Source organism: Diadema antillarum, unplaced genomic scaffold, assembly GCF_040938485.1.
Source record: "Diadema antillarum isolate AM-2024a unplaced genomic scaffold, OU_Dant_1.0 seq00000177_RagTag, whole genome shotgun sequence".
In the NCBI taxonomy this organism is placed as follows: Eukaryota; Metazoa; Echinodermata; class Echinoidea; order Diadematoida; family Diadematidae; genus Diadema; species Diadema antillarum.
The window spans coordinates 1,052,833-1,068,200 of NW_027271244.1; the positions used below are offsets into that span (position 1 = coordinate 1,052,833).

At 37.7% G+C, this 15,368-nt stretch overlaps 1 protein-coding gene across 1 annotated transcript; it reads right to left on the reverse strand.

The window, feature by feature from the left end:
- Positions 1-1,007: 1,007 nt before the first annotated feature.
- LOC139728379 (visual pigment-like receptor peropsin) lies at positions 1,008-6,151 on the reverse strand. Its single transcript, XM_071639322.1, has 5 exons — positions 6,031-6,151; positions 4,862-5,155; positions 3,925-4,171; positions 3,238-3,343; positions 1,008-1,766 (listed from the first exon to the last, which is right to left on the reverse strand). The coding sequence occupies exons 1-5, from the start codon at positions 6,149-6,151 to the stop codon at positions 1,008-1,010; spliced, it is 1,527 nt and encodes a 508-aa protein (XP_071495423.1).
- Positions 6,152-15,368: the final 9,217 nt, after the last annotated feature.

Below are 15,368 nucleotides of genomic sequence, written 5' to 3' on the forward strand. Positions count from 1 at the left end.
TATTGTCCATACTATATTTTGGACTGCTCGCAAAACCATTATCGACATTATTATGACAATAAAGCGATGATCTTCCTTTTACTTCCTTTTAAATTGTGTAATTTTGCCATGTAAGAGGAGAACTATTACGACGAAAGTTAACTGGCTTTCAGAAGTAGCAAAAAAACAAATCGAAACAAAGAATGAGTTATGTTGATAACTTTGACTCATGTCAGCATGTTCAGTGCTTCAAAACATTTACCAATGCACAAAACTATAAAACATGATAGATATAAATAACGTAATGATAATAACTACCATTATGTATATAACGCATGGTGCAAAAACAAAGACATAACATTTCCACACGTAGATATATATCCGCTTATTGGTTATACACTTTGTTCATCCGAACTACCACCACCCCCTACGCGAACTCTTCAAAGTCAAAACCAGGCCTTCCTTCTATAGTTCGCGTCACAAAGAGAAATGAAAGGCAATTAGCATGTTATGAATCCATTTGGACTATAAGGCTCACTGTACAATGTAGATTTCTCAGTTGAGAACACATTTCATACATTGTTTATAAACAATGACCTAATATCACACATATTATGTAAACAATTCCACTATCTTGTCACTCATATGTAAGTATAGACATAGACGTCACATACAATAGCGTTAAGCGATTGAAAGCTAAAAGAAAACAAACAAACAAACAAAAAGCACGCCAGCATATATTATAAAAAAAGAGAGATTTCTTATCATCTCGCCATCGCGGACCCAAGCAGAGGACAGAACTCGGATCTCACCTTTTTAAACCAGAAAAAGGTGTAAAGAAGAAGAGAAATCTTATCTTCTCAGTGACACTTTTTTAGCTTCCGTACTTTACAGTTCCTTAAGACTCAGAGATTGTATTCTCCCTACAGCCTCCAACAGATCCTGGTTTGCTTGCCAGCTGTAGATTATCGTCGATTTTTTTTTTTTCGTGCGTCCTTGTCATCAAAATTTCATTCATCGTCTCGACATCATAATTTTCTTTGTAGCATCGTATCTATGCCACATCCTTCCAGAGTGAATATCTGTGATGACGACGTAGTGGGCTTTTCAGGTTGCGACTGAAAGCGCGCGCTCTTCTTCTTCGTAGACGATCGTCTGCCGCTGAATGCCACTCTCTTCTCTTTCGAATCGGACGAAGTTGACTGACTCTTACTGTCGTGTTCCCCAGAGCTGCTCATACTAATGGAGCCAGACGCGATGAACATTTCTGGTCCCTTTGGTCCGGGCATCTTTTTTTTCCTGTTATACCGGTTAGGTCTGTCCTTTAGCACAAACTGAACGTCCGATTCTGAACCGGATGACGATCTGATCGAGAGTGCTTCCGGGTCACGCTGGAGTAGCTCGGCCTCCTTCTGAATATTGGTCGCGCGCATCTGTCCGATGTAGATGCGTTCTTTGTCGTAGTACACCGACGCGGAGTAGTTATCCATCGGGTTGGCCTCCTGCGCCGTCTGCCTTACGTAGAAAGTACGCTGGGTTCGCTGCGTCGTCGTGCGCTCTTCTACGTTCTCGTTTGCGGGTTGACTCACAAGCCTCCTGACGTCACGCCTGAATTTGGAGCTTGAGAAGAGAAAGATGATTGGGTTCATCATGCATGAACTCTTGGCGAACATGGTGGGAAGAACCGACGCCAGATCGCTGACGTTGTGTGCGTGAGCGGCCCAGAGTGATTCGATGGCATAAGGGGTCCACACGATGACGAATGTGATCATCATCAGAAAACACATCTGTAAGAATATCACAGAAAATACAAATGCACTTAACTTGAGGGTACAAGTCTTACGCACAAAAGGGCTACATTATTTTTATTTCATTTCCTTTATTTATTGTTTGATAAGTGAATATACTGGATTAAAATGGGCTTGTTGTGAAGAACTATACGCATCGAATATTGGGTGTGCTGTTTTATTCTTAATGTGCATAAATACATAGTCTTATTGAAGACATAGACCAGGTGCTCTGTGAATGTACGGAGGCTTAATTCTTTCACTATATCGCCATTATTTATAAACAAAATCTGGGTTATAACTTTGCAGTTGTTGATCGGTAAAGTGGGCATACTGAGTACAAGTCTTCTGATTTTTCGAACTTTATGAATCCTGAAAAATGCTGCCTTAGAGACAGTTTTAGTGTGCGGTTGAAGTGTAAGGTTTCCGTCGATTTTCACAAGATCTCCTGCACGGTTAATGTAGATTTCAGAGGACCATCTCGACAGTGACCAGGTCAGGGAAAGAGGATGTGCTTCTAAATTTTGGAAGTAATGTAAATCGCTTCTGATTTATATTCGACAATTCAGGCGGAGTATATCATTAAAATATGGGGGTTTTCATAAAGAAGTCGACCTCAGAATTTACAATCAACTTAGAATATAGCATAGGTGTTTGTGTCTTCAATGGCATTCTAACTCCATAATGAATTCTGAAATTTTGGAAACTTTTTCATGCAAACATCACTGTATAAAAATTGAATACGCGGCAAAGGAATTTATCTGCAAATTATATGATAACAATTTGAAGTGAATTATGAAAAAAAAATTAACGAAGCTGGAGAGAAAAACTAGGGACATATCGTAATCAAAAGTTGATCTGAACTTTGAGGATTTTAATTCTCCGTGATTTAAAATTAAGACCATTGGACTTAAATCATTTTGATATACCCTAGGTCTTAATGTACTCAAGGCAGTAATCAACTTTCAGAACCATATATCAGCTTTTCCATTAGGATTCAGAAGTGTATAATAGGGAGCTTTAGATTTTAGACGCGCGGACGTTCTGAGGGAAAAAAAATGTTCTGAGCATGAGCATGCGCTCGTCAAGTCGATCTATTTTCAGCTTGCGTCTCCTGAGTTTTTCACTACGCGTACTGGGCTATTTGTACGTCCGCCCAGTTTGCAACGTAGAGAACTACTTCATGCACCGATCATAATAAACATGGGGCGTGATTTTATGTTTTATACGTTGCGTCCCAGCGTAATCTAAAGCTACTTTTCAACGCGACGCAGGGGAGAGAACGTCCAGCGCACTCGTCGTCTCAAACGTCCGCGCGTCAAAATCTAAAGCTCCTCCCTATTATGCAAATCTGAGTGTCACCAACGTTCTGTTTAACCCTTTTTGTGCCAGTGAGTCAAAATGTGCTCAAAGTTCACACACAACCCTATGGACCAGGAGATTAATGTAGCATGCAGAGGGTTAATCATACCTTGGTCACGTGAGTATCAATCTTGGATTCACGCCTGCGCAGTTTTCCAAACACGAGCACACCTGCATCTCGCTCTTCGGTGCGCTGTGGATTGATCCCTCGGATTCTATTGTAGGAGAACATTTGGAGTTGCACAAAACAGTTTACGAATATGGCGAGAAAGCGAGATTACAATGATGAGCAACGTTGCACGTTACTTTCTTCTCTTTTTTTAAAAAATTATGATTCTTGCATTGAAGATGTACAGGAAACTCTTGCAAGAGAGCCAATTTGGCACCGACTTAAGATATATATCAGTGTGGTGTCAAGCTTGTTTATGCCTATAGGTCAGTAAAACTGGTATGGAGATTCCCGGGGGAGATTGTCTGCGCGAAAAAAGAATACTTCTTGGTAGGCCTCAAATAATTCGTGTAAATTCGTTAATATTTTGAAATATCGAAGTATTGCATAGGTTTCGTATATTGCACTCGGTATATATTTTCAGAGTAGGCCTATACTATAATAGTTTTTATACTAGGTAATCTAGTCCGAAGCTTCAGTCCTACAGCGTCTCATTTAGAGATGTTACTCTGATTAGATAAGCCGGAGTTAATGAAGCCCCTCGGACAAATCTGTCAGCGTAACATCCCCCGAAGAGACAGGCTGAAGCTCTCGAACTTGTGTTTGGTAGACATCCACTGTTCTCACTTTTTTGCCACGCGAAGATAGCAGTAGAGCATGACCATGATGGGAAGAGCGTAGACGAATAACGTGCAGGCAACCATGTAGGAAATGTCGCTCACGCTGCTGCCGAACCAGTTGATAGAGCACGACGTGCCGAACGGCTCGTAGACGTAGCTGCTCCAGCCGAGAAATGGCGGCACGGTCCATAGGAGCGCGTACACCCAGATACCGCAGATCGCCATGTAGGTGAGGTTGGCAGACAGCTTCGGTCCTGTGGTACGAGTATATTGTGTGATTCACTCTTTCATTTTTTTTTCTCACAGATAAAGGTCAACTCTGTGTGTACTTTGTCTGTTTGTATGTAACTCTGTCTGTATGGCAAATATTAATACAACGTTGATATTAAAAAATATGATGATTTACGACGTCTCTGAAATCCTAATGCTATAATGCTTGGGTTTATATCAATGTCCATAGAGCATGCACTGTAATCAGATGGTAATAATTAAAATTCGCATGCAGATGAATGTTTATGAACGATGACACGTATTTTTGTTAATGTCAAAACGCTGTCTTCACTACCTGTCGGACTTAGATGTTATTGTATGTGCATAACTGTATGTGATGTGATGACAGTAGCTCAAGTTTGTCATAAAAGACAAACTTGACGATTATACAAATACCGCCCAGTCAACACAGTTATGGAAACGTTTAGCTGTAATACAGTGCACTCCAGTTAAAACGAACAAGGTTAAAATGAAATTCTCGTAACAACGAAGTAAACATTTGGGTCCTGAAATCACCATTTATATCTGTATAATTATGCACTTCATTGTTCGGCTATAACGAAATTTCAATGCAACGAAAGAAAACCGCCGGTCCCGAGAACTTCGTACCAATAAAATGGGAGTGCACTGCATGCAAATCATACATCCAAGAGAGTCTCATAGACGAAACTTACTCAGATCCGGTTTGACGATGTACACGTATCTGTAAATGGCGATGACGACGTGCGAACATATCGTAGAGCACGACAGCGTGTAGACGCAGAAGGCGTAGAACTGGCAGCCGACATCGCCGAAGAGCCAACGCTGCCAGTACCCGGACACCGCGGTCAGAGGATAGCCCGCGATGGACACGCCCAGGTCACTGACAGCCATGTTGAGCAGGATCATGTTGATGGATCTCTTGCGGAAGGTTCCGTAGCGACACAGGACGCAGATTACAGTGATATTCCCGATAGTTGCCACAACACCTGTGAAAAAAAAATAAATGTAAGAATACTAAATGGACATGCCACTTTGGAGTTATATTGTAGACTGATGAAAGGCGTATATTATGCATCCACAAATCTCTTTGCTCCATCCCGATTTTGAATTAAACGATTCAACCACAGCCCTTCAATAATACACATCATTTTCAAATCGACGCTTCCTTTCACTTTTTAAGGAGGTATTTAAGGAGGTTACAGTCAATTTAGTCTCCTCTAGATAGTTTCTAACATCTTAAAAGTCATTAAAGGTACAATGCCATGGTCACGGTTGTCATGACAGATTGATATTGAGTACATACTTTTCTTATACATGACATAGAATATATGTATATATATGCATATATATTATATATGCATATATATACATAGTACACAATTTTGTTCATTTATTCATTGACTTGCTTGTTTGTATTACTCGAAAAGTCATGAACGAGCTTGGATTGAAAATCTAGGCAAGATTCTTCTGGTCGATAATTCAGCATCTATCTAGTCCTCTCAGTTCAAAAGTAACCACTTTAAACTAAGTCGTTGAAGTTCTAACATGACATAATGTGCAGGATACAGTTTATCCTTTTATGAACTCAGGTTCAAGCAAAAAGGGGTACATGCGATGTGATGCCATACGACATCACGCCATCTATACATTGTATAACAATTACCGTTTATGGCATGTATCCGAGAACTTTCAAAGTTCTCGGATACATGCTCGTTGAAGTTCCATCAACTGCAACAAATTTTCAGACTTTTTTCCGATTGCCATGAAACTCCCATTGGGGTTTTCCCCTTAAGATTGATTCTAATATTCATCAAAGTCAACTTCAAACAATGAAGTTGATTTTCACTTCGATTAAACCCACCGACTACCGTCAGATAAAGAGCCGTCAAGAGATAACCGGTCTTGGACAACGGATGGATGTTATCTGCTCCCAGTAGGGACGCCCTCGCTGTGCTGAGGTTATGGTCGTTCTGCGACGTCATCTGCGGAGGAAAACGAACAGGTATATAGAATGTTTATGTCCGGGATGGTAAATCTTTAGGTATGTAATTTTGGTAGCCAATATAAAAAAAAAAAAAATGTATTAGCCTGCCAAAAGTAGAACAAAAAAAAATCAAAAAATCCATTTTGAATCTTAGTTGCCCTATCGGGCCACCATAAAATAACCTTTTGGAAATTCGGTGGCCCGATATAAATCTCTAGTGGCCCCAGGCCCCCGGTTTACCGCTAATGTCGAGCACTAAGTATAATTTTTATACCCTTATTGGTGAATTCTTTCATTTTTTCAGTAATACGCAGTCTTAAGAGAGAGATAAGAGAAAAAACATCGTTGATGTTGTACGTTTAGGCCGATTTTCATCATACAGGCGAGCAATCAAAAGTCCAGGATATAGTGCAGCGACAATATCACTTTTAAATCTTGAAGAAGGCCGATACTGAAGCCCATCCCCCCCCCCCCCGTCCATATCCGAATAAACTGAGGTCCACACTGGAAAACTATGGTTCTTGCATTGGCTACAGATGAAATCATTAACCAAAAATCATTTAATTTCGAAGTCCATTGTTCACTAAAATCTCAGTGTCTATAGGTTACATGAGTAACTACAAAGATGGAATAAAATGAGATGGGGTACTAGTACTTAAAAAAAAACATACGAAAATTTCACTCATGATCTTTTCCACGAGCGATCAATCAGGACAATGCTGAAGACAACGCCTTGAATATGGCATAGAGAAACAAACATGATATAATCAAATAACTATTGATTTCTCATGTCTTTATCTGTACAATGCCCCACCCTTATATCTAACTATTTACTATTTAGTTGTACGTACTATTATATGTCGATGCCAGCATATTCACGTAATTCGTATGAATTCGTATGAATTCGTATGAAAAGGACAAATCAGTATATGATTTATGAAAGGAAAATTTGATTTCCGACTAAGAACACTCACACACACACACACACACTCTCTCTCTCCCTCTCTCTCTCTCTCTCTCTCTCTATATATATATATATATATGCATACATATTTTTGCATAAGATATTCCTAAAGGTACAGTTTACCGCTGCGAGCAGTGATCTTAAAAAATGTATAAGATATCACATTTTGATGCGTATGTATGTAGGTCAGTTGTATCACAAAACATCCTACCATTTAAAAATTTGAAAATTAAGCCTAAAATATAAGGAGATATCGCTATTTTTCTCACTAAACCATAACTGTTGACGGTTTAGTCTAGAAACATTGTTGTTTTAACTATTGTTCACCTTTTGTATATTTAACAATACTTAACATAAACTTTACTGATTCAAATCTTTAGATTGGTTATTTCTATTCTTAACTTATGTTTTAGAACTATTTTGAAGCACCAAAGCTGGATTTTCGTTTCATCTGCAAATGTTAAAAAATGCCTTTAAATGAAAAAGGACAGCCTCAGTCAAACTTCTCTCAAATTAATACACCACAAAAAACACTTTTTCCTAATTATTTCCAGAGATTGTGTCCTGATTAAAGAATGCTACGTCGCTACAAATTGTTATCGTGCTGTAATTGTATTTATCATTACCCATATCAGGTGCGGATCCAGAAATTCTGTAAAGGGGGGGGGGGCAACTAATATTTCAGGTGCCACTTTCGGGTTTCATTTCATTTTTTTTCTTTTTATTTCTTTTGTTTTTAACGAGAAATAGAGGAGATCCGCCGCTGTATTAGCTTGGCAAACGCATTCACACTCATTTCACATCTAACCAAGATTATGTTGATAAACAAGTTACGTTTACAACTTCATTAAAATGATACGGAAAAGATGAGCATTTTTAAAATACTATTGAACATACAGCAACGAAAGTTCTTGAGAAATGAATACACCAAAATACTAAAAGAAAAAAAAAATCTGCAAAATGTTCATGATCTAAATGGTTGTCGAATGTCTTTTTCCATTTTTTTTTATTGATAACACCGCAAACGAGGAAACTTGAAATTACATCATAACGTATTACAACTTTGAGAGTTCATTTGCATTGATGACAACTATCAACATCAGATAAATTCTTCATCCGTTAGAATTAGGAAGACTTGGGGGGATGAGATGATATATGTGACTTTTATTAATTCCCATTCCCCCAAAACACATTTTTCCTCAAAATTGTACAGATTAAGATTTCGATACAAACAGTTAAGATGACCAAGAATTAAAGTACGATTCCAATAAAAAGAGGAATAATTATGAATACACCTCCATACTTAATGTAAAGCGCATTTACATTCCAGTCTTCTTATCTGCTCTGAAATTAATTTACAAGTATATGGGTGGGTACAGATTCACAATTGGTTCTCTTATGAAACAGCAAAAGACTTCCCGATACAAAGACAAACAACAAAACACATGCACATTCATGTCACACTCAAAAAAAAAAATATTCGTCTCTATCTATTCATGTGATTATATGTTTTTTGTAATGATTTTTTTTTCACTCGCTGTGCCTTTTGTTTTGTTTTCAACTTTCAACTTTCAACTTTCAACTTTATTTTCACCTCCATCAAAATGAACAAAGAAATTATGTACATTGCATATACACGGGATATTTGTGATACAGAACAAAATTTGAAAAGGTACATAAGATAATTATGAAAATGAAAAGTAGATGCGATTACATCTTTGTTAAATACATAAAGCGTATAATACAAGTCAACTAAGGATGAGGATGGAAGTGGAGGGTCCCACTAAGAAGCAAAGCTTGTACGATATGGGACCCTCAGAAAATACACAAAACATCAATATAAAACACAACAAACGAACCGATGTCAACTGACATCAAAATGATTGGGAAGAGGAAAAACAGAGAAAAGGAAAGGAAAAAAAGAGGAAAAAAAGAGAGGAAAAAAAGAGAAAAAAGAGGGAACTACAGCATGTGCCATCGTGGACGCAAGCAATCTGGATTTCATAATGTAAAATAAGTGATGAAATACAAGCTGGATTGAATGTAATGCAAAACATTTTTTATACGTAGTTATGTTGGTAAGAATGAAGGAGAAAAAAAACACATCGTTATATTTAGAACACAGACAGGGACATACTTAGGAGGACTTATGTAAAAAAGAATGATGACTTGACGAGATGATAAAGGGAAACTAACTCTGTTGGATGTTATAAAATTTCAATAAAAATGATTTTAATTTATTCTTGAAGGAATTCAGAGATTGAGCTGTTGTAATGTTACTGGGAAGTGAATTCCAGTACTTTGGCCCGTCGTAAATAAATGTGTTTTGAGCCAACAAAGTTTTCAGAAATGGCAAATGGAAATCATTTGATCGCCGTGTTGGATAATTATGAACGGATTGATTTCTTTGAAACATTGTTTCAAATATATTTGGGAGATTATTTTTATTATAGTTATACATAAATTGTCCTAGATTAAACAAATACAAATCATTAATTTTCAATATTTTATGCTCATAAAATAGTTGGTCAGTATGGGACAAAAATGCAGTATGACATATAACACGAAGTGATTTCTTTTGCAATAAAAGTAATTTATTTAAGAATGTTTTATATGTATTTCCCCACGCGAGAATCCCGTAACTTAACGTACCGTTTTGCCGTAACGTTTTGCCGTAACGTACCGTAACGTTTTGCTTTTTGTATTTTGCTGGGGGAGTATTTTTGGTTAGTTTGGTACGACCGTTTAGGATGAATATGTGATGCATCTCACAATGCATGATAAAAGACAAATATAGTTTAGTACCAACTTTACATTCACACCTATGTCCCCATATAAGAGGAGAATGGTATACAGAGCTCTGTTTAGAATGTAAAAGTTCAAAAACTTTGAACCTCCGTCGTAAAAAGTCTCGTTACGCCTGTCTATAGGCATCTTTGTCAAGTACGAGGGAAATCATTTTAGATGTCTTATAATGATGGCCTTTTGAACTAGTTAGCATCAAAAACAAAGACGTTTGAGGAAATCCGATATTCATCCATCGCGTTTGAACAAAGCGATTGTCATTTCAATGTTTTATGCTCTAACCGGGATTTACGATAATGAGATTATGCTTTGAGGGGTTTATACTCGGGGGGGGGGGGGGGGGCCTTTCTTGCTTGGTCATGGCGTGTATAGATCAAGAGTTTTGGGCTATTTTCTCTCTATCTTACACAATTTTTAATGTAATTACTAGAAAGTAGCAAAATATCTGATGCTAGCGTATGTTAGTTAATACCAAAAAATAATATTAGAAAATACCAGCGAATACCGGGTTCCAGTTTGTGGTACGAAAAAAAAGGAAGAGATTCGTGTATAAACTCTTTTTTTAATGAAATTCCATGACAAGTTTAATTCTTACATCCTGGATTTACTAATAAGAGTTTCACATCAATATAAATCAACACTACAGCAAAGTCTTAACTCTCTTAAAACCCTCAACCAACGTAATTGAAACTTATACTTACTTTGTTTTGAGGAATTTGACTAGAGCGTTGGAGTACAACCAGATCCTTGTCATCAAAGAGTCGAAGTGCGGGAGTCAAAGTGATACTAAGTCTGGTTCACGTCAAATGACTATCATTTGTTCACCATTTCTGACTGATAAAAAGGGGAAAAACAATCACTGCAAGCGTGAGTACCGTGGAAAGGACATCACATCATAACGGTGGCACAAAATGACGCGACATAATCCTGGCACTGACTTCGCAATACTGAGAGCTGTCTCTCTTTGGACGATGAACCCTCTCCGCATATTCCTCCGAAATGACGATGCCGCGGTGCACCGTTTTGTCGCCAATTGAAGCGTCGGATATTGTTTCGTAGCTCTCGGAAAAGCTCCCTCTTTGTTCGACGAAAGCAGTTATGAGGGGGGGGGGGGGGGGGGTCATCAGCGGCATACCGTCGTCTGATTTTGCGTGGTTTTGTCCGCCTTATGGAAACAGATTCCGCTTCAGATAAACCTTTGTCAGAATTCTGCTTTCATAACCACGTGGACATGCACGTGTAAGTTATAACGCTGTATGTAATCAAAATTGACGGGAAAACTTTGGTATCCGACTATTGGTAATTTTGGTATACTATGACATATGATATCTTGGAAATTTGGTACTATTTGATTTGTGTAATTTTGACTATAATAGTTTGTTTGTTCGTTTGTTTTTTGCTTTATGATTCTGCATGATTATATTGAATACAATATAAATTCAAAATGAGGCATATTCTAAATATCTGAACACAGGTAAAAGCTTAAAGGGATCGTATAGTTTTGGTTGAGACTTAACTTCAGGTTTTATCATTTTTGATGAGATAGTGAGAAATCTCTTATGAAATATGAAAGAGCATGTAATTCCAACAGGGATTCAATGTTTATTTGATAAGAATTGGCTTTGAAATGGCCGAGATATCCAAAAACAGAGCGATTAAAATAAAGTGTGGGACTTACCTTTTATTATACGATCGTTTTGTTTTTCTTTGTTTTTGGATGTTTCAGCTGCTCCAAACCCGATTTTTATCAAATAAACTTTGAATTCCCTCTTAAATGGTATGCTCTGTACTATTTCATAAGTGTTTTCTTGGTATCTCGCAAAAAAAAGTTAAAGCCCAATTTTCGTCTCCACCAATACTGTACCATCCCTTTAAGAGCGTTACTGTTTTAATTTCGATTTGGGCAGTTTGGGTTTTGATTTTGTTGTGTTGTGATGCTGTGTCGTGTTTCATTTTGTTCACAATATCAATATTGGTCTATGGTCAGAAGGAAAAGGCATTGAGTAAAGGCGTAAAAAATCACGGTTTCGGTGTGTATCTGGTTCGCTTTGTGAGAAAACGGGAATGGACTGAAGAATAATTATGTTAAGCGGTGATATTGGATAGTGTATGAACAATGATGTATAATGAAAGGTACGTTGTAGAGCCATCATTCTTGTACTCATGCAGGGGCATGTTCCAACAGTATAAATCTATTGCCCATTGCTCTTTATCAAAGAATGATTTTCATTTCTCAAAGGTTTAAAATTTTGGTTTGCCCTGCGTTGGAAAGGGAAAATGTATATAGGCCCTTTATAGGGAAAAAATGAATCACAGATGAATTACGGCGTTTTCATGTATACTTGGTGAAATACGATTTCTATACAAGGAAACTGCAAATGATGACATTAATGTCGAAAATGATTTATGAATTTGACATCAACTAACTCATTGATTTTGTTAATAACTATCAGAAGGAGGATTTTACAATTTGTATCGTATCATTTCCTTTTTTTTCTAACCGCATCATTTCCTGTTTCAAAGGACTTGTCTTTGTGTTGAAAATAAATACCGCCTATTTCTTTACAGGGAAGTTACTCGGCACAATCCAGTGCAGCGTTTGTTCAGTTAAGTTTGAATTTAATTGTTCACGCCTCATGGAGTTCTGCACATGCGCATATCTACCCTCTGGCTTTGACGAAAGAAAAGTGTATATCAACTTACTTTTTGCTCATCCTCCCCCCCCCCCCTCGCTCTCTCTCTCCCTCTCTCTCTCCCTCCCTCTCTCTCTCTCTCAGGCTGGAAGCATTCTTTAGGTTTGGGCTTCCGTTTTGTTTTTGTTTTCTTTTTTTTTCCCTCTATATCTTTCTCTTTTTACGATTATTTCTGACGTGTATGCATGCATGAGAGTTGTCAACCCATCAACAGGGCCACCGTAATTACTGTCCGTTCCTCAGGTCCATATTATGGTCGACGTGAGTGGACATCACTATCTTTATTTATAGAAGAAGAAGAAGAAGAAGAAGAAGAAGAAGAAGAAGAACAGCAACAACAAGAAGAAATTGGAACACTTCGACTTGTATGCTCACTGTTACACTTCCCCTCACCCCATGCACATCAAACCCATGCTATCTATATATATAAGATAGAAAGGTCGTGATCTTGAAACTTCACTCGTTCGATATGCAGAAGGAAATGGTGAAGGACTCTAAGAAAAAAAAATGTCGATAACAGCGCACGATCTTTTTTTTTTCCAGCGAATCGATGCTTAGTGGACGATAGTCTCCATTAACGGACAGTTTTGATATCGAAATATTATGCAGCGCGAAAGGTGACTTTTGATTTCACGTCCCCATTCAACATGCGTCAGTGCTGCATTACAGACAACTTGAATACTAAGTATATTGTATTGTCTTTGGCACTTGAAATGGTGGACGTGCATCATGAGGATTAAATACTGCCTATATTATACTAAAAATAATGTGACAGTTAGTTCATTAATGTATATATCTGTAAGACACTTCATAGTTGCTTTAATCTTAACCCCTTGACATGAGGCTCCACTCCACAGTTTTGATTGCATGTGGAGGTATCCATAATCAAAGAACAAACACTCCGCTTTTTTAAACGTTTTAGCAGTTGTAGCCCGAAAAAGTAGGCTCTATATACCCAATATTAAAAGTATATACAGAGTAAACGTATCATGCATCAGAGTCTTGAATGGGATTTAAAAAAAAGACATCCAAACTAGCCATTTATTCTTTCGTTGAGTCGGTTTTATTCAACTAAATAAATAAATAGATAAATGAAATACAGAACTCTGTCGCTCAATACAAACATGTAGCCTACAAACTGAAGTGTGGAACGGAGACTACACATCAGATGTAAAATCGACGAGTTTCTGTTTGATTGAAGAAGAACGCGCTGGCCCGTGAGTTGCTTCTGATCCTCCCTGCCGTGCTTCCGATCCGATCTAATACTGCGTGGGAGCTCACGATTCCATCACTTCTTTTTTTGAATATCCGTGCCAAATCGGAGAGGACTCCTAATCAATGAACCTGCACACACACACACACACACACACAACAACAACAGCAGCAGCAGCAGCAGCAGCAGAAATAGCAGCAGCAGCAACAACAACAACAAACATGCCCAAAACACCGATCAATTCCATCATTTTCGTTTATTGAATATTTATTTCCAACAAATGTAATTTTAACATTTGAATACACATAATAACGCAACAATGTTATAAAAAATGTAAACTGAGACACAATGTTGAAAATTTCATGATAGAAAGTTGTTGGAAAAGAAGGGAACTGCTAAAAAATGCAGGTCTTGTATAGTTTGCAGTCCCCGCATCTAATACAGTGTATATCTAATTACAAAACATGCAAAACTAGGCAAAGTGCTTGAAAATTGAACCTTCGGAATAACAAGGCTTACTTTATTATCGGATTAACGAACCTTTGAAATAATGAGTCTTTGGAATAACGCCAAAAATGTTCGGATTAACAAATCCCATTTTCGGATTAACGGACGTCTATATCAAATTAAATCTACAGAGTTTATATTTCGAAGAATCTTCAGAATAACGACCGTATATCATGTTTATCGGATCAACCAATATCCGGAATAACGAACATTACCCCATTGTAGTATACAGTATACGTAATTCCTTCCGAGTCAGGCGAATGAAACCCTAACTCAACTGAGTTTTACTGGACATAAGCCCCCCCCCCCCCCCCCAATTTTTCAGACACAGTTATAAAGTGAGATTATAAAATGCCCGCGTTAAATTTAATGCTGTGTTATGTCTACGTGTAGGCTTTTACAGTAACAAACGAGCTCGCAAAGGAGCAACAACCGGGAAAACGGCATCAAGGCAAAACAAGATATCAGAAGAAAAAGACTGTGTGTCACGATCCAACTCTGGATTGAAAAAAAAAAAACAGCAACAGCAAACAAATTTGATAACAATGGGAAATGTAACGTGGCATACACGACGTGCATCGTCTCATTAAAATGAATAATGTCTTCAGCCACATGGGCACGATGGGGTGTGGTTTCTTTGAAATATGCAAAAAGTTTTAAGATTTTACAAGTCATCCCGTCAGTATTGTCTGATTAATGGGCCATTATGTACAATATTGTGTTTGAACACTGAAGTTCTGTGAAAACACGAAGCACAGTCATAAAATGCAGCGCTGCAGATCTTATCTTATAATGTCTTCACGTCATGAGTTCAATTTTTTTTTCTTGCTTTTATATCGGAGACTGACCGCCTCTGGGGAATATCTCCCATTATGCCATGAACGTTTGATGGACAACCCACATAGAATATCAACTTCATCAATAAATTAAAACAGAATTACAATAACACCAACTGCCAGTACCAACACCAAAAACAAACAAACAAACAAACAAACAAACAAAATAGCAGAAAAACATGACTGTGCAGTTTTAC

Bases quoted from the DNA above. Each gene is read 5' to 3' on its own strand.
- LOC139728379 (XM_071639322.1), bottom strand. From the start codon at position 6,151: ATGACGTCGCAGAACGACCATAACCTCAGCACAGCGAGGGCGTCCCTA. The intron at 4,172-4,861 runs GTAAGTTTCGTC...CTCGTACCACAG, and splicing joins CATCGTCAAACCGGATCTGA to GACCGAAGCTGTCTGCCAAC. The intron at 3,344-3,924 runs GTGAGAACAGTG...CTCCTACAATAG, and splicing joins TATCTTCGCGTGGCAAAAAA to AATCCGAGGGATCAATCCAC.